Below are 20,448 nucleotides of genomic sequence, written 5' to 3' on the forward strand. Positions count from 1 at the left end.
GCACAATAATGTTTCCTCTATTTCATTACACTTATTAATCTTTGAAAAAAATTAAATATATTGTTAACCAAAATCTAAGTTAAATTGAATGTAACTTTCATTTATACAGTGTCGTATTCTCTATCATTAACCCGGGTAGCCTTGGTAGTGTATAAATGCTAATTATTTGCAACGTGCTTGCGGTTTTTTTTAACACTGTTGTGAATAAATGAGTATTTTTATTTAACTACTTCAGCAACAGAATGGATTTTTCCATACCTCAAAATAACTTCCTTATAAGCAAGAAAGGAGACTGGGATTTGCCTGTTTACCTAATAAAGTTGAAAAGATTGACTTGTTAGCTTGAACAGTTAACTGGACTTTCTGTTATGGCCATGTTTAAGAGCTCATAAAAGTAGTTTTGGTTTGCTTAAAATTTTAATGCATAGTCAAAGACACCTCAAGAACATTGGCGATATTTAGGTATCACTTTATGATCTGCCCTAAGTTTGTAGTTCTTAATCCATTAAAAGAAAGACCTACTTGTAAATCCATAGGTACAGATAAGAAGTCACTGTTTGACTGAGTCTGAACCCTTTTCGAATGAAAAATGTCAGTGGCAGAAAGAGAGGACGAATTACTTTTTTTAAAAGGTTTTCAAAGATCCTCTGATTTCTCTGGTATCACTTAAATGTGACATGACTTTTTTTGAGTGTGTAAAAACAAGCAAATTATTTGGGCATCACTTTTATGTAGAAAAGAACATTCTTAATGAGGGTTTAGCTGAGGGATTGAAATGTATTTTATCTTTAAATGGTAAATTGTAAGGAATTGCTTAAAATTTAAGTAAGTATGGTTGAAAAATTCAAAGAACTATCCGAAATTAAGCAGTTTTTTTCCTAACAGAAAAAAATATCTTAAAGATTGAAATAACTACATTATCACATATGAATATGAATGCATGCTTTGAGGGACATTTCCCAGAGTCCTTCTTGACTTCGTAATAGGTTGCTAGCTATCTTCTGCCTTGGAGAATTTTGTGAATAAGGCCTTTGATTCCAATGCACTAATCAAAAAGATTGTACAAGGACGAAAAACATTTTCAGGGGGAAAATCTCAGAAATGGGTTTGTTATTCTACCTACAGAAGACTAATTTTTTATGTTCCATTTTCCCTGGACTCTGGATTTGTTACTTAAGCATTAATATATTATTTGGTGCAAATGCTCTATTTAGAAAGCTACATTTCAGAAGCTCAGACTTACAGAATTTTTTTGGGATCCATTTTTCCTAATTATTGATCATCTTTAGCTACCAATATATCAGAATGAAAAGAAAAAAGAGGACATTGTCTGTCTTAATGAGTTTAATGAGTTCTTCCATTTTTAGCATATTTGACAAGTGGGAGAGGAAGGGTGGAAGAGAAGAAGGGAGAATGGAGGTGTCGTCCTTGATTTGACATTGTTTACTGTGAACCTGAGATTATTTTCATGGTATCTTCATTATCTCAATACAGATAAGTTTATATTTTCATATGAACACAAAGAAAATACGACATAATATTTTAGCTGACTGTGGTTTAGCTGACTTTGATTTTGGTTTTCAGGATGAGCAATAATAAAAAAGTGAAAAATAATGCCTAGTATTTTAAATGATGTTAAACAGAGGTGACACAAAGGTGACACAAATGTAAAGGAATAAAGAAAGGTCTAACTGAACTCAGGTTGATGTATTCCTTTTGAAAACATCAAGATTAGGGGCGCCTGAGTGGCTCAATCAATCTTCTGTTCAGGTCATCATCTCAGGGTCCTGGGATGGAACCCCACATAGGCTCCCTGCTTAGCGGTGTGTCTGCTTCTCCCTCTGCCTCTGCCTCTTTCCTCACTCTGCTCGCACTCTCTCTCAAATAAGTAAAATCTTTGGAAAACATCAAGATTAAATCTGCATATTTAAAGTTATAGACTTGAGAAGAACTTAAGGCCAGAATAAGGCAAAACTTTTATTTTTTTATTTTTTAAATTTTTTATTTATTTATGATAGTCACAGAGAGAGAGAGAGAGAGAGAGAGAGGCAGAGGGAGAAGCAGGCTCCATGCACCGGGAGCCTGACATGGGATTCGATCCCGGGTCTCCAGGATCGCGCCCTGGGCCAAAGGCAGGCGCTAAACCGCTGCGCCACCCAGGGATCCCAAGGCAAAACTTTTATAATATATTACCTATCATGACTTATAGATCACTTAGAAAATGTAATTACTGAATGCATTCTGTTTTATTTAGAACTTTTCTTGGCTATCTGTTATATGTGGGTTTTTATTTATACTTTTATTAATCCATTCCTTCCCATTTTCATGTCTACTCTTGAGCAGGTTAGGAAGATGTGCCAATAAAAAATGAATAAATTATATTTTTAAGATTAATATTTTAAAATATAAACCTTTTGCTATGATAATATGCTATGGTGATACTGCCAGGACATAAATATTATAGATATAATTATTTAAAGAGAAAGACTCCAATTCCTGATGGGGATTTTGTTGGTTTGTTTATCCCAAGCAGTTTTTAGGCTGATGGTCATTCTCTGAAGTTTTGAAGTTTTCATTTATTTATTTTTTATTAATTCATGTATCTGTTAAATAAATTTCTTAAAAAGCATTTGATGAATTCCTACTTTATGCCTGTGTGAATAATGTCTTTACTTCCTATTTCCCTTTTATGATCTTAATGTAATAGTTTGGAGGGAATGAAAGGAAGACCATCCAAAACTGGCTGTTTCATAAATGTTTCCTGTCCAAACTCTTTGGGTAACATAGAATCTATATCAAGTACCAAATATAAAAAGATAATGAATTTGATGAAACATTTTTCTTACTTGGGAAAAGGTGTACATATCTACTTTTTGTACCTGTAGATATTTGATCCCTTGAAACTAGTAGTGATTTCAGAAAATTACCAAGTGCTTTCAAATTTCTCCAGATGCTCCCCATGAGTCTTAAGTAACTATAATAACATTGCATAAGGTATATATCATTAGTTATAATTTTTAGTTACATTGGTCATCAAATATAAGATTTTTAATTCTGAGCCATTGTCGTAACTTTCTTTTGTCTAACTGTTTTAGCATTAGAGCAGTGCTCTTTGAGGTAGTGTTATTATTTCGGGTTCTTTGGGACTTGCTACATAGAATTGACGTCTGTTGACAATGTGTGTGAAAAAGTGCAAGGAAGAAATTGGACTAAATCTAAATACAATTATCAGGGCAAATTTTATTTACCTCTCGGATAATAAGATCAGTTGTTTTTCAGACAAGCATAATTAATTCTCTTAATATGAATCCGGAGAATACCATGTGTGTAAAGCAAACTTAGAAAAAGAGGAGGCTGTAGGTAAAGCACATGTGAAAGTGCCCTAAACACCTCTTGTTTTCATTGTCTGCAGGAGAGCTGGAAGTATTTCAGAAAGATGGGGAACGGAAAATCCAGAGTCGACAGCAACTTCCTGTGGGAACAACATGGGGGCCATTTGCTGGGAAGATGGACCTGAATAATAATTCCTTGGTAGGTGGATGTTCTGAGTTGGTTGACTCAGTATTTTGTCATAGCTCAGAAATTATCTCTGCCTGCTTCCCAGGGAAATCACTAAAAATAACAGTTTGTTTTTTCTTTTTCATGGACCACAAAACTTGGATATTTTCCAAGTGGTTTGTCTCTGAGAGTAATACACACAGAATTTAGAAGGAAACAGGTTAATCATACTAAATGGTTGTTTAGTAAGGTAATTTATAAGGTTGTTGCTTTATCTGCTTAGCCAGACTAATACTACTCACACTTAATAATATATACAAATGCGTTTATTTTTAAGTGACACAAATTAATTGTCATACATTACAGGTTTACATGAAGAACAAGAAATAAACAACCTTGTTATTCCTCAGCAATATTATTTGTACCTTTAAAAGCAAAGATGGGGATCCCTGGGTGGCGCAGCGGTTTAGCGCCTGCCTTTGGCCCAGGGCGCGATCCTGGAGACCCGGGATCGAATCCCACATCGGGCTCCCAGTGCATGGAGCCTGCTTCTCCCTCTGCCTGTGTCTCTGCCTCATTCTCTCTGTCTCTGTGACTATCACAAATAAAAAAAAATTAAAAAAAAAAAAAAAAGCAAAGATGAATGATTAGCATCATAATTTTTGTTACCTTCTCTGGAAAGTCTCTGTAAAATCATCCTCTAGGTAAGATTATATGGATAAGTGAGGAATTCAAGGTTTTGAAAAGTAGTGGAAAGATGGGATGTGTGGGTACATTTAAACTTCATGTCTTAATTGGACATTTTAGTTTTCTACTGCTGCTGTAGCAGATTACCTACCACCAACTTAGTGGCTTCAAAACAACACAAGTGTATCACCTTGCAATTCTGCAGGTCTGATGTCTGAAATGAATCTCAGCCAGCTAAAATCCAGTATCTGAAGGGCTGAATTCCTCTCTGGAGTCTCTGGGGGTGAATCTGTTTCCTTCTCTTTTCCAGCTCTCAGGGCTGCCGACATCTCTTGAGGCATGGCCCCCTGCCATCTTCAAAGCCAGCAATGGCTGACTGAGTCTTCCTCATATCCACCTTCTGACTCTGAGTCTTCTGTGTCCCTCCCTCACATTTAAGAACATCTGTGATTCTAGTGGGCCCACCCGGGTAATCTAGGCTAATGGTCCTATTGTAAGGTCAGCTGATTAGCGATTTAAATTCCATCTGCTTTCTTAACTCCTTTTTGCCATGTAAGGTAACATTCACAAATTCCAGGGATTAGGACATTAGGATTTTTCCTCTTTAAGTGATAATACAAGTGATAAAACTTAGGGAGACAAATGTTTTCTATTATTTCAGAGATCTACAAATTATATATATGAAATGAAAGCCTTTCCCTGTAATTTTTAAAAGATTTTTAAGTAATTAATTAATTTATGAGAGACACAGAGAGAGAGGCAGAGACGTAGTCAGAGGGAGAAGCAGGCTCTCCACAGGGAGCCCTATGTGGGACTCAATCCCGGAACTCTGGGATCACGCCCTGAGCCAAAGGCAGATACTAAACCACTGAGCCACCCAGGCATCCCAAGCCTTTCCTTCTAAATGCCCCTTGGCTGGGAAGATCTCATGGCTGCTAAATGACTCAGTGTCCACTGTGGGGACATAACTCACGGAGGATTTTTGACAAATGTACTAAACTCAGCAACATTGCCTGCCTTCATGCAAGAAAGTCGTCTTCAAATTATTACACGAAAGAAACTGGTATGTGCGGATCTCTGCTTATTCAGTGCCATGTGGATGAGACAGAGATTATTGGTTCGACTAAAGGTAATGATTGGAATAAATAGGAACTATTTGTGTCACTAAACTTTTAAACAACATGGGAGATTCAAGGGAGTTATTTTACTTTCTAAATCCACACATTTGTCCATAAAAAGATGAAGTAGGAGTTTTCACATGTATTTAAGAACCAAACAAGTTGATAGGCCAAGCTGAATATTTAATAATCAGGACAGTTTAATTCTTAGTGGTCCAGTGCACCTACTTCAAAAAGGCTTTGAGAGATGGTCCCACAAATACTTCAGTCTTTGGCTGGTTGAGTTGTATTAATAGACTCTTCTTTTGACTCCTTTGAGAGAACAATATTTACCATACAGATTTCTCAAGCAAAGGCAACAGGAAGATTGTCTACAAATCAAAGGTTGAATTAAATGCTATTCTAAACCCATTTTATCTGGAGGTTTCTATAGGTTCTCTAGCTTTGCTTAAAAAATGTTTTAGGAGATCAGATACTTACTTATCACTACATAAGTGATAAGTAACCATCATAAGCTTTAGTTATTTCTCTGATATTTCTACAAAAGTGTACTACCACTGAACTAAAGCTATTACTGAAGTTAAAGAAATGTTTTCCCTTTTATTATATCAAGATAACATCTATATGAAAATTCAATTGTTGATAAATCTTTATATAATTATCTATCTATGTATGTGTGTATATATACACACATATATATAGGTAGCATGGTACTTTTATACATTTTTAGCATGTGATAAATTGTGATGTGTGGAAAATAAACTTATTTGTGAAAGGCAAATTTTTCAATGAAATAATTTCCTATTTCTTAGATTTTTTTAACTACTGCTGTACTAATCTATGGGTATTTCATGCCATATTTAATATTTTTAAAGGACTCAGTTTATAAATACAAAGTTTTCAGAATTTTTAATGCTATTTGACGACTATGAATACTCTTCAAGGTATCGAACAGTAGTGCATAATAGTTTTTTTAATAGAAAATCACTTAACACTCTAGTTTTCTTCTTTTGCCTTCATGTTTAAATATTTGATTCATGTTTATTCCCTCATATTATAGTATTTTTCTCTATTTAAAAACTTGGTTGCTTTGCCAAAATACTCTTTAAAATATTTTTCTTTTGTGATAACATTCTTTTCTGGAAATTGCTTTTGATTTTATGTCTTGGTACTACCATTCCTGCTGTAGAACAATTGGCTAACATATACTACATATGCATTCTTTCCTATCCACTGTATAAGGAATTCAAAATGGATTCATTCATTTAATCTTCAAAATACACCAGTGAATTTGGATCTATTTAAAATTGTTTTTTATGGATAAGAAACTAAAGGCTCAGGGCTTTTGATTCCAGAATCTACACTTTTAAAGACCATGCCACACTCTCTTCTCAAGAGCATCTGTGACATGATGTGAGTATGATAGAATTGTTTAGGGTTTCCTTACTTAAATTCCAAAGTTATAAAAAATTCTGGAGAAAATGTGCCATGATTAGAAGTGTGCTCTTTTTTTCTTACTTTAGGCAAAATATTTGTTATGGTGCTTCACGGACTATTTGTGCTGTTACGAGTTAATTTAAAGGCTCCTGCAGTTTCATTACCTCTATAATTTGGACAGTACTTTAATATGTATTTTATATCATGAAGATAAATTTTTCCTGATCATAAAATATATAGCCTTCTAAACCTTCATTACCCAACTTTGAATCAGATTTGGAATTAGCACACTCCTAAAGTGCTTATTCTCCAACCAATGTAATGTAACTCTACTCAGACTCATCGTGTTGGCTCAGGAGATTCAGCACACTAATTAATCCAACACAGTAATTAATTGAGTCACCATGCCAGATGTCAAATCCTTTTTATATCTTTCAAGTTCCCATCTTGAAGTGCATTAGCAATATGCCACCTTCTGCAGGAAGCCTTTACAGACCAGGCATTTGGATGTGTATAGAACATTTCAAGAATATAGGCTATATAGACACACCAAGCAAATTGATTCGACAAAAAGTTATTCTTGGAATTATATAACACACCAAACAGAAATAAATACTCTTCGGCCCACACTCCATGATCTTGTTAGATACTTCATGTTTCGATGATCCAATAATGGCAGGAACAACATGTAGTTAATACATTGGAGCAGATATGGGTCAGAGTGAGAGATAGAAGGAGAGGGGGGAAGAGGAGATTTATTGTAAGGAATTGGCTTATGTAATTATGGAAACTGGCCAGTCAAGCAGGCTTCTGTGTGCACAAGCAGGCTGGAGACCAAGGAGAGACAACATGCAGTTCTAGTCCAAAGACTGGTAGGCAGGGCAGCCCCGGTGGCTCAGAGGTTCAGCGCCACCTTCGGCCCAGGGTGTGATCCTGGAGATCCGGGATCAAGTCCCATGTTGGGTTCCCTGCTTGAAGCCTTTCTTCCTCTGCCTGTGTCTCTGCCTCTGTGTGTGTGTCTGTGTCTCTCATGAATAAGTAAATAGAATATTAAAGAAAACAAAACAAAACAAAGACTGGTAGGCAGAGACCCTGGAGAACCAGTGGTGCAGAAGAAGTTTGCTGTTTGGAAAGGCCAGTGTTTTTGTTCTTTTCAAGCCTTCAGTTGGTTAAATGAGACCCATATATTACAGAGGGCAATCGTCTTCATCCAGAGTTCACTGATTCAAATTAGTCTCATCCAAAATACTCTCCAAGTTGACCCATAAAAAGTAAGCATCACAGACTCCAAAGGTCTATGATACATTGGAAGTTTCAGGTTTTCAAGTATAATTGTATGCCCCTGAATGGACTGTTAGCCAGTGAATGAGCCTACCCTTCTCTCCAATGTCCCACATCTGCACCAAGGAGTAACTTACATTAAATCCTATCAAGGTAACACAAACTTAATGTTTTTAAATGTCTTGCAATTTTATTCATTGAAAATATCAAAGGACTACTGACAAGGAAGGCATTTTAAAAATCACTTTAAATTGTGATCAGTATTTGTTTTGGAGGTGTTTTAGGATTTCTGTATTTATATATTGTTCCCTTGAAGTTTTCCCATTTTCTTCTAAGGACAAAGGTCTTTGTTATATGCTAAATTTCTGCTATGTTAGCACATGATGAGTGCTTAATAGGTGTCAAATAACAGTGACTGTTTGGAAGACTGGATATCTGGAATTTAAATGACATTTGCCCTCTTTTGCTTTTGAATATATCAGCTGTCAGTAGCTAACTAGTCTAATACAGTCAACTGCTGGAATTACACAACATGCATACCGAAATAAATAGAATATAAATATAGTCTCACGTTACTTACTACATAGTAGTAAATTCATCACGACCTGTTAAGTTCAACAAATGAAATCTGGAAGAGAAGTCACATTTTATTGAAGCTGTTCAATCAGGATAGATTGTTTTATTTTCCCATAGGGCATTTGTGACATTGAATTCTACAAATGGGAAATACACATATAAAAGGTACTATAGACAACATTTCATTGACTTAATAATGAAATAATGCAGGCATTAAATTGCACCTTAAACTTTTTATGATAGTTACCATCATAAAAATGTGGTTGAGGAAAGACCTAGAGGTTTCTGTTCCATATCATAGAAAATAAGAGAATTATTAGATGTCTCCATTTCTCCCTTTTCTGTTCTGACTCTTCCAGCAATCTCAGGTCCCATTCATTGACAGAGTCTTCAAGCTTCATGTTGTACAAAACCTATAGGAAATACACCCCCGCCCATATGTCTCTAGCATTCACCTTTATAGTCAAAAGTTGCTTAGTGGAAACATGTGACTTTCTAATAGATGACATTTTTTCCCAGCCTCAGGAGCAAACCCACTGCAAGCCAGGCAAGTTGGAAGTGCTGGAGAACTAATATTTCCTGGGCTAATGTTCAATCAATGAAGGACAGAAGTTGGTGGATAAATACCCCTGCTTCCTTGCCTCTCCATAATGGAAAGAATTCTTAAAGTTTGCCAGTGGAATTGACCTTCAGTTGGCTATATAATGCCTTCCTTATAGCCTGCTTTTTCCTTCCTGCTTACTTCTCCATACCTCTACTGAAATTTTGTGAGCTTACCTCCCCAGTGGACTACTTGCACTGTAATCAGTCTCATGGTAAATTCTGGGGAAACCTTACCAAAACAGCCTCTAAAATATAATAATGAAGTAAATTTGAAAGTCATATCCAAATTCTTGTTGAGATTCCAGAGAACATAGATTTCTTTTAAAAATTTGTATAATTCAGTTTTAGACCTCTGCCTCTAGCACATAATAGATACTCAATAAATACTCTTTAAAATAATCTAATCTAATGCACTTTTCCTTACTGTGAGTATTCTGATTGGACTCCACTCATAACCTCTCATCTTACCATCTCAGTGATATAATTCATAATTTTACTGAGGCATGCATTTTTGTCAGGTCTTACATTTCTTTTCACTGAGGTTGACATTGGGAAAGATCACTTCCTTCTTAATATTTATTCTAACCAAGGCTCAGGACTACGGTACTTTCCTACTTCTCATATCTCCCTGGGTCTTGGCTCTTTTGATTTTAACTACTGTGCATGTTTCCCAAAAGACTCTGGCCTTTCTTCACTTCTCCCTCTGCTCCCAGTACCTCAGGGAGCTTATCCACTTGCAGAGCTTCAGCTACTAATTTGCAAATGACATTTAAATTAAAAAATCTCTAACCTTGGCTTTTTACCCTTTCACTAATAGCACAGTTCAGCTGTTGGTAAGCCTTTCCCATTGACTTGCTCCAAAGAGATAGTTACAAGGAGAGTTTAGTACCATTTCCACAGATTGCTTCTCTGTTCTTCTCCCTGATGTCCAGCTTTTTGTCACCTTTGATCCCAAGTGTCCGTCTGCAAGAAGTTCGCCCTGTAACTTATTATGGGTTTTGTCCCCATTTCTACCTCTCCTTTTCTCATCTCTCAAATGTCCATTTATGCCTATAGTCACATATGTGCATGCACACACATCCCTCTTCTTTATTGCCTGTAACTACTAAACTTGCTTTTCTCTACATCTTCCAGGATTCTCGTTTTCACTTCCAGAAACCCAGGTACCATAACTCCTGCTTCCTTCATGTCTGTTCTCTTCTTTCTGTCCCTGCTACTGCTGCTTTAGTCAAAACCTCCATCTTTTCTTCCCTCGTTATCACAATATTCTCCTCCTCTTCTTTCTGCCTTCCTTCTTGTCTCCTTTTCCTTTTCCCTAGTTATACTATGTCCCAACAACAAAAATAGTGTCACTTTGCGTGGTTAAAATCATCCTACAGGGCAAGGGAGAACCCAGACTCCTTGGCAAAGCCAAAAAGGGTCTTCGTGATACTCACCTCCTTTGCTCTTTCCCCTTTTCCACTCTCAGTGTGGAATTCCAGTCAACATCAACCACCTGTAGTGCTCTGAATGTACTTTCTTCTCACATCTCTGTGCATCTGGCCATGCTGTCTTGCTATCTCATCATCCTAGGAAGCTCTGTGCTCCCCCCACACCCTCTATTTATTAGCACACCGACTCCAATTCTTACATAAAAACTCAGCTCAAGTAGACCTTTCTTAAAGTCTGGAATAGAAATGGTCTCCTCAATATTCCCCGGATGCTCTAGATTTACTAGGATGAGAGTATTTATCACAGAATTGCATCTCTTTATGTGGCTCTCCTGAGGACTATATGTCTTTTTGCATCCTTTCTCCCTCGAACAATGTCTAGCTTAGAGCACAGGCCCATTGAATAACCTATAAAGAATTAGGAAATCGGTTCTTCCCTTTCTCTTATCTCTAGTATCAATGAATAATGTGTATCTCTTTATTCAAGATCCTTATGTTATCTCCATGTCTTCATACCGGTTTCTTTTGTTTCCTCGGAAACTTTACTTGATCCGCCCAACTTAGCAATACGATTATCATAATTAATATCCTCTTGTGTCTGTTTTTTGTTTGTTTATGTATTTATGTTTATTCTTCATCTCAGTTGAGTGTAAGATTCAGTTGGGCAGGATAACTGTATTTCCTCAGTGCTTACCCACTAAGGAGATATGCCCATGATGGTTTCTTGACATTGACTAATTTCAGTATTAGATTTGTAACCCGTGAAGCGGTGAGGGAGGATGAGGTGTTGAGCCCTTTGAGGCAATTATGATTTGTTTACAGCAGAATCTGCTTTAGATCCCTCACTATGACCTGGGTGAAGGCCAAGAAGGTGTTCTGCTCAACCATGCTTTCTGTGAAGTCTCATCCAGCATCTCTCTTTCCAGTGACAAACCATCTGGGAAATTCCATCTGTCTCTGCTTGGAAACTGAGGTGGCAGTCGCCCACTGTGAGCAATTTTCTATTAACTTCTTGGATAAGATCAGTCAGATTTATACTGAATTGATGGGAACCGTAAGAGCAGGGTTGTTCCAAGAGAAGACAAATGTACTGATTCCTCTAATTGGGCTGAAGCCAGTTTCATTCACGGATGCCCTTAGGTTCTAGTAGTGCAAGGACTTATAACCTTTTTAATTGTACCCTCTCCCTCTTGGGAAGCGTTGGTGAAATTCATTATTGATGGAGGTTGTAGATTTGTCCCTTAGGGAGGCCAAGATCCTGGCTTCTCTTATACTGTATCTGCTTTGTGGAGAATTAATGGAAACTGAGTGGAAGCTGCTTGAAGAAGACACGAGACAAAACATTTAATGCCACAGAGTCTTGGAAAGTGACACATTGATCTGGTTTTTAGAATTAGAGTAGGTTTCTTGTTTGTTTGTTTATTTGTTTATTTGTGGGAGAGGAGAGTGGTTGGTATGGAATTCCACATTGGTAAAGGCATCCTACAGAATGTTTCAGAAAGGAAGAAACCAAACACCAAGGAATTATTTCACAATTCAGATCTGTAGAGGCAAACCAGGCAAGTCAGTTGCATATGGATCTGAAGGGATTGATTGTATTACAATGTAGGCATAGCGGTGATGTTGGCAGTGGATGGAATTATATTGTAATATGAGAAAATGATGTTGAAATAAAGATACAAATTGTGCCTTTCCTAATAATTTGTACCTGCCTCCAAGACACACCTTTTGTGTCTTGTGTCTTGGTCTCTCTGCTAATCTCAATCTCTCTTTGATTTATTGTTTCTTCTGATTGTGAAGTCTTTCCAGGTTCTCTGTGTTTGGACTTGTATTTGAAAGGTGGGAACACAAAGACAATTACTTGTCATATGTAGGCAATTTATGTGTACCTTAGTTACCTATGTCTGAAATTTAAACACATTTTTACCTTTGAATTATCATACATGGCTAAACCTATTTACCTATACTTAGGCAAATTTAAACAAGCAAAAGGTATCTTTTTCTTCACGTAAGATTATTCATTGTTCCCTTTCTCTAGAACTTAAGGAGAACTTATATTGAAAATTATCTTTTCAAGGAATTATTAAAATGACTCTATGTTATGCTGTTAATTTAGTCAATGTCTGGAAGGAGTAGCTATTCATATCCTCATATTATCAAAGTGGTTCTACTAAGAATATGTGTGTAATTTTGAAGAAACTGTTGAGTAGCACTAAGCATAGGCATTGAAGACAAAATCTGGCTATTGGTTCATAGCTCCAGACACTCTTTGCAGAGTTGTTCCTGTTCTAGACCTTTTTCACACTTTATGGTCCCTCAGGTGATGGAGATAGAGTCTCTGCTCCCCAAAGGGAGTCTATCAAATTCTTGAGTGGTGAGAGAGTGTTTTGTAAACTCTATTGTTTTCATAACACAAATTATAGAATATAAAACTTGGAAAACATCTTGGCTGGAGGAGAAGTCAGGATGAGAAAGCACTGTGAGGAGCAGTTTGAAAAGTTAATCAAAATTTTCTTTTGTTGGGATCCCTGGGTGGCACAGCGGTTTAGCGCCTGCCTTTGGCCCGGGGCGTGATCCTGGAGACCCGGGATCGAATCCCACGATGGGCTCCCGGTGCATGGAGCCTGATTCTCCCTCTCCCTATGTCTCTGCTTCTCTCTCTCTCTGTGTGACTATCATAAATAAATAAAAATTAAAAAAAAAATTTTTTTATTTTGTTATTTGCTGATTTATCTGGCATGACTTTTAAAGTCTTCCCCCCCCCCCATTTTTTTTGAAGAGTTGACATTCCACAAGTTTTTTAAAAACAGTTGGGTTGGCATTGTGTACTTACCCATTATTTGCATGATTATAATAAATATTGCTCCAATGTTATGAGAATTTAGCAGTGATCTCAGCTAGGCATGATAATTAACACATTCAGTAACTGAAATGGTAACTGAAAGAATGGGCTATTTTTTATTTCTTCTGTTTAGCCTTAAAAATCAATATGACTTAGGGATAACTCTTGAATATGTTATAAAATATTAGATTCTGCTTTTAAACTATGAGTAGGTGTTTCCAGGACACCATTAATAATATATAATTTAACAGTAGCTCTCAATTGGCATTGACAACCTTTAGCATCATATGAGGTTTTCCTGGTAAAGGAAAGTCTGTGAGTATGACCTTGTCTAAGCCACTCTTATAAGGCTCTCTATTGATATTGTATGATGATCCACAGCCAAGAAATTTTGTACGCATTTTTAATAAGAGAAAAAGAATGTTTAAGTGCTTTTAGAAACTTCTGAAATTATTTGAGACCCTCTCTTTTGAAATTAACATGTCTTTTCTTTGTTAATTTGCATATAGGATTTAAAATAAATATTTTTCGTTTGATCTTCCATCACTTCCTCATAAAATCCTTTGGCTTAGTTTGGCAAAACCATGGCTTCTTGATTCTAATAATTTTATGCCAGGTATGGGTTATATCTCTTCCTGTTATAAAGGTTCAGCACTCAGAGTCAAGCACAGGGCTGTGTGTAAGCTTTGTGGTTTTTCCTCATACTCTCTATTCTTAGTTTCTGAGATGAGAAATGTGAGCACAGCTATCTAGAAGACTTGGGTATAGTGTCTCTTACAAGGCTGCAATCACAGCGATAGTCAGGGCTGTGGTGTCATCTCTCAACTGTAGGAAGATCTGCTTGCAAGCTAACTAACATATCTATTGACTCAGTTCTTTGCCTCTGGGCCTCTCCATAGAGCAACTCACGTCATGGCAGCTGGCTTCTCTTTGAGCAAATGAATGAGAGAGGAAGAGAAGGAGCCTAAGATGAAAGCCACAATCGTTTTGTAGCCTAATCATGGAAGTGGAATTCCATTACTTTTGTGGAATTCTACTTATTAGAATTCAGTATAGTCTGGCCCACACTGAATGGAAGAGATTAAAACCAAAGGCCAGTTGATTTGGAGCCCAGCCGGTCACCAAGTCTGTTTACCTCTAAAGGTAACTTGCATAAATAGTTACCTGACCTCTGGATACAGGAGAACTTTCAAACAATAAGAGCAATGGGAGAAATCACAAAAGAAAGTCAAGTTAATATGAATAGAAAAAAATTAAATCAGACATTATAAAGCATCATCACCAAAATCAAAGATGAAGTGATAAGTAAAAAGACAGCTGTGAAAATGAGATCTATTTTATTCTTACTTTTGAAACTAAATTAGGTTTTCCACATGGAAGGTGATTAGTATCTTCTTGATTAATTTATTTAGAACTTGTGAGGATAGAGAAAGGTGAATTAAAATATATGAAATGTGAGTTGTACAAAATCTAACTCTGGAAATTAGGAACCAGAAGCAGGCTGATTGCTGAGTGTTCCTTCTCCTTTAGTAATTTTTGAGAAACATACACTAGCACATTGTAAAGATCAGAACTGGAAAAGTATGGAAGAGCCCATGATGTGGTCAGAGAAGCCTGATTCTACTCCCAACTGTTATTAGCCAAAGTGGATGTGCTATCTTGGGTAATCACAAATGCTCTCAGTTTCCTCATTTGTAAAATGGATGTTATTATACCAGCTCAACATCATAGAGTTGTTGTAAAATTATATAAAATTATATGCATTTAGTCACTTTGAAAAAATAGACCTAGATTACTTTTTATTATGCCCATGAATAGAAAATAGATTACCCATTCCTTGAAACACCCCCCAGCCCCTGCCCCTAGCAGTTCATCTAGCCTTTTCTCTTCTGTCCCTTCTCTGAACATATTTGAAAAGCAGTTTGGCTTCATTGTACATATGCATCTTCATACACGTGTGCACACATGTATTTATACACACACAGACACACATACTTATCAACTAGCCAGCTCTAGTATTCTGAGAACTCATAGTCTAGAGAAGTACAAGGTATGTACTTAGAGTATTTATCATCTAAGTATGATCACCACAGAAGCAGAGCAAAAACATATATATTTTGAGGAAGAGAAAGAAAGGTTAAGTGGTCAAACTGCATTTTGAATTATCCTGGCTTCTTTGTGTGTTTTCTTTTTGTAAGGAGTTATTCTGCAGAAGGCATTTCTCAGGTGTGTGATTGGGGATTTCAGACAATTGGAAAAGTAATTTACCCTGTCTGATTCACTTTTGAGTTAGGTTTGTATTTTAAAATGTTAACTCAATTCTTTCATTATTTATGGCATCTTAGAGTTCAGGATAGAGTGGAGTGAATAAGGCATTCATAACACAGGTAGTGACACAACGTGAAATATGAAGAAATGGGAACAGAGTTCGGAAGAGCAAAGGCATGGCACATGCCTTAAGTTTTGGATTTTATTAAGAAGTCAAACAAATACCATTTGTTTCTCATTACCCTGTGTGTGAGCATTATCCTGAGGACAGGAGCAGCAGGAGTCCATCAGGTTCTGATACCAATCTCGAATATGGCGTTACCACCTTGCATCCTAGAGTCACTGCTACTCAGGCATGTGTAGCCTATTAGTCCGTGGGAGGTGTCCAGTGTTGTGCGCAGGCGCATCTGAGAGAAGCGTCAGGTTCCAAGTACGTGTTGAATGAAGTATCTACAGGAAAAAAAAAAAGAAAAAAAAAAAAAGATAGCATGCACTTTCCTTCATTAAGGAAGTTCAGTCGTGGTGAAAAAGTTCTGTTTCTTTACCTGAATATTGTCAGCAAAGAACACAGGCCATTTTATAATCGTTGCCTTCCTTCAAAACTTTCTGAGCATGACAGCTCTTCCAAGGAGGCAGACACGGGCCGAAGTGTTCCCCATTTCACAGATACTCCAGGAGGAGGCGGGGGCGGGGGTGCATGATGGGAGTCAAGCAGTGGTCGGCTCCATTGCTTCATTAATCAGGTGGAGGCACTCTGAAAAATGTTTCTCTTCGGTTGCAGCCATCTATTTTTTGGTGTTAATCTGCGCCCTGTGGCAGGGTTTTGTGAAAGGAAACAATGAACAGTTGTATCACCCCCCTCCCCCAATTGTTGTAGCCCCTGTCAGAAGGCTCCGAGGATGATGCAGGTCTGTATCAGCCTGATAAGGAAAAGAGGATTCCAAATGGCTTTGGAGAGCATCTGTGGGAGTAGAGTATGCCGTTTTGGACTAGACGAGCTGTGGAATACAGCAGAGGCCCTTAATGGGATCCTAAGGGTTCAGTGCCAGACCTTCTGCTGCTTCTTCAAGATTTTCTAAGGAAATACTGTGATGGTGAAATTCTGACTGTCAGAGGGGTTGAGGTTCAAGATGCTGTTTTAAGTTACTTGCTCCATAATCTGTGATTAGTCAATCCAGGTCAAAAAGACAAAAAATTTAAAAAAAGAACAAAAGAAAGAAAAAAAAAAACCTCAAGAAACCTCCCAGACTATGTATGGAGGTCACTTTTAATCTGCTGACAATGAGTTTCCATGCCATTGTCATCACGAGCTCTGTGCAAGTAGCCAATGCATTTTATATACTGTAAGTTCCTATTTTATAGCTAGATGAAATATGAAACTATCTTTTATAATGCTGATTCCATTTTGGCAGGCCTTTGGATCCACATATGGTTCTGTTAAGCTGTTTTGAAGCCTAATGTACCTTTGTTATTTATTGGGATTTTTGTAAAGGGGATAAATGTGCTATTTTTGCTGTGGATTTTTTTTTTTAAATCCACATTAAATGTTTCAAAAAAAAATCATATAGCTAAGAGAATTCTAGTGAGCTTTAGAAACTGATATACAGTTCCCAGGACAGCTAAAATAAAATCATTCTTACCCATGAAAAAAAAACAACTAAAAGACAGCTGAAGCTCCAGCCAAATAGAACCAATATTTTATAGTATACCACAATAATAAAATAAAAACAGCAGTTAGTGAATGGGGCCAGAAAAGTTGGCATCCTGTAAACAGGCTGTGGCCTTCTAGATTAGGCTAGTTTATTCTTTCATTCATTCCACTGTTGTTCTGGCATGTTCTAAATAAGCATACAGGCATAAAGAGTCAAAAACAAAGTGGTTGTCAGAGGGATGAATGATAGGCAACGACCTCACATACCATGGATAGTACAGTGCTCAGTTAGGAACTAACTCAGTGGCGTAGAGGTGAACTGTGGCCCCTCAGCCTGCCTGATAGAGGGAGACTCCCTCTTCAACTTTAATCTCCTTGTTTTGGTGAGTTTAACTCAGACTCTCAACTTTTGTTTAAAAGAATGTCTGCATGTAAAGATAAACTACAAGGAAAGTGACATATTTACCAGTGTCATTTCAAAGCACAACTTTTTCTTCCTAAAAAAGCTCTGGAAGGATGGCTCTATTTGGATAATAATACTCACACTTTGTATTTGTGATGAGCAGTCAGATTCTTTTATATGGTCATTTATGTTTATCTGACGTTAATCATTAAATAAGCTTGCTAGAAGGGGCATAACCTAAACTTCTGGCCACTGGTTACGTAAGGGACTAGATGAAAGAGAAGAGATGGACCACTTGGACCCATTTTAATTTGTCACACTAACCAAATTGTGTGCCTTCCAAGTTGTGTGTGTGTGTGTGTGTGTGTGTGTGTTTGATCTTTTTTTTTTTTTTGATCTTTCTTATCGACAAATGAGAAGGTAGTAGATATTATTTTGTGCCTATTTCCATGGTCTCCCCCTGCTGTTATCTGTAAGCAATTGAATGACTAACATCTATTTCTCTGTTAGATACATTGTACTAGACATCTTGAAGGAACACTTGACTCAAAATTGCAGGTATATAAGGCAGGAACTCTGCTAAGGAGCAGGAACACAAAATCTGAATTCTTCTCAAACAGAGTTACTTCTTGGATGAGTATTTAAATTAACTGGATTCTATCCATAGCTGTTATGTATTGCTTCAAACAAACATAATACACAAAAAGCCATATTTATCAGCACACAGGCACATATACACACATATACAGAGTCACACACAATAAATGGTTGATTTTTAAGCCAATAAATAAGATTAATATTTTAATTTTATTGTTTATACTCTTAATTTTCCTAAGTTAAACAATCTCATGAAGTAATGTACCCCTTTGTTGTTGAATGAGTTATACAAAATTACTCAATATTTTTCTTGTCATAGATTAGGCAACATTATAAATATTGATAATGTTTCTGTAATTTCATTATTGCTCTTAATTTTAATATTTTATCTTAGGGCAAAACACACAATTGCCAAATTACCATAAGCATATTTTAAGTAATAGGTAACTTGGAACAAATGTAGAGCATTTAGGTGTGTTAGTCTGCAGGATGAAAAAGATGTTTATAATTCTTGACCAACTAGAGCATTATAGTAAGACCCAATTGGGTTAGTGGCAAAAATGGTAAGAAAACAAAATGTGAGAAATGAAAAAATTATGCAAGCAATAAAACTAAAAATTCTCTCATATTATTTGATCTTCTGTTAGTTTTCTTTTCTCCTTATTCTCTATTCTCCACAAGCCTGAATTATTGAGAACTGTCTATAACCTTCATTGGAATAGTATAATAATACTTTGTGATTATAAGAGATTTAAACAATTAAATTGGGATGAGAACAGAATCTTTTTTTTTTTCAGAATCTTTTTTAGTATTTATCTCTAGACTTAAGAAATAAAGTGGTTTGGGAGTAATGTTATTATTATACGATATTGTTAATGTTTGCTGTAGATCTTATATCCCACTTATATTGCAAGGGACAAAAGGGTAGTCAGTCTTTTGATTATTTTTTATATACCTCCATAGCCACTACAGGCTTGAAAAGAGAAGCAAGTTATCTCCCTTCAGTTGGCTTCACAGCATCCAAAGGAATGGGGAGCATACTATTTTAGCAGCATCTTCTTGATAGTTAATTATCTTTTACTAGTGCATATGCAGTTATCTTAATGTTGCAAAGAAATCCATACAAACAACAAGTACAGTGCATTTTAGTTGATCAGTTACTACAAACTAACTTTTACTTCCTATATTTTACTGTATTGTTTTACCCTGCTTGCTCCTGAAATAGACTGTAATGTGAGCTGGTTTTTTACCATCAACTAATACAAAATATGCATAATGTATATAGCACTTAAAAGTTTCTCAGCAATTTGCTCCCATTTTGCAGATGTGACTCCTCTCAAAATCCACATGATCCACGTTGACCAATTGTGAAATAATAGAATTAATTTTTTTTAACTAGTGAACCTAACATGGTAAAAGTATTAGATTCTATCCGCACTTCAGATAGACATGGATATTAATACTTTATTGGAAACAGAAAAGTGCTTTTATCATTGGTGTATGTAGAAATAAAGCAGAGTCCATTGTGAGATGACTGAATGCTCACTACAGTTGCTTATGTTGGAGCTTGAGTTTCTTTATAATGCTTTAAGAATGCTGTATATTGAATGCAATTGATATATACGAGAAAACTGATAAAAAAGAGGTAACGTCATAACTCCACAGGCATTAATTACAGTTTTATAGTTTCCATTGATATTTATAATGCTTTTTATGCCATTAAAAATCTGATCCTAAATCAGGATGAAGTTTGTTATTATTCTGTGTGCTCTTATTTATGAAATGGTAGGTGAACCTCCTTTAGGATATTTTCTATTAACCAATGAAATATAATGACTCGTGAAATAGCTAAAGAAAAGAAGTGGTTTTTTAAGTGACACTGTAATTAAAGGTGCTGCAGATTAAAAAAAAAAAAAAGATGTTTTAATGCCAGCACTTCTGGGGTGCCTGGGTGGCTCAGTTTAAAGCATCTGCCTTCAGCTCAGATCATGATCCCACAGTCTTAGGTTTGAGCCCATGTCAAGCTTCCTGCTCAGCAGGGGAATCTGCTTTTCTCT

The 20,448-nt window shown here is 36.4% G+C and overlaps 1 protein-coding gene across 5 annotated transcripts in view; it reads left to right on the plus strand.

The window, feature by feature from the left end:
• Positions 1 to 20,448, plus strand: part of ZFPM2 (zinc finger protein, FOG family member 2) — a 457,957-nt gene that overhangs the window by 225,240 nt on the left and 212,269 nt on the right. For all 5 annotated transcript variants that reach the window (XM_025450404.3, XM_025450405.3, XM_049093338.1 and 2 more), the window contains one exon: positions 3,413 to 3,531. In XM_025450404.3, the coding sequence (XP_025306189.1) occupies positions 3,413 to 3,531 (119 nt within the window). The remainder of the gene's footprint in view (positions 1 to 3,412; positions 3,532 to 20,448) is intronic.

This window comes from Canis lupus, chromosome 13 (genome assembly GCF_003254725.2).
Source record: "Canis lupus dingo isolate Sandy chromosome 13, ASM325472v2, whole genome shotgun sequence".
Classification (NCBI taxonomy): domain Eukaryota; kingdom Metazoa; phylum Chordata; class Mammalia; order Carnivora; family Canidae; genus Canis; species Canis lupus.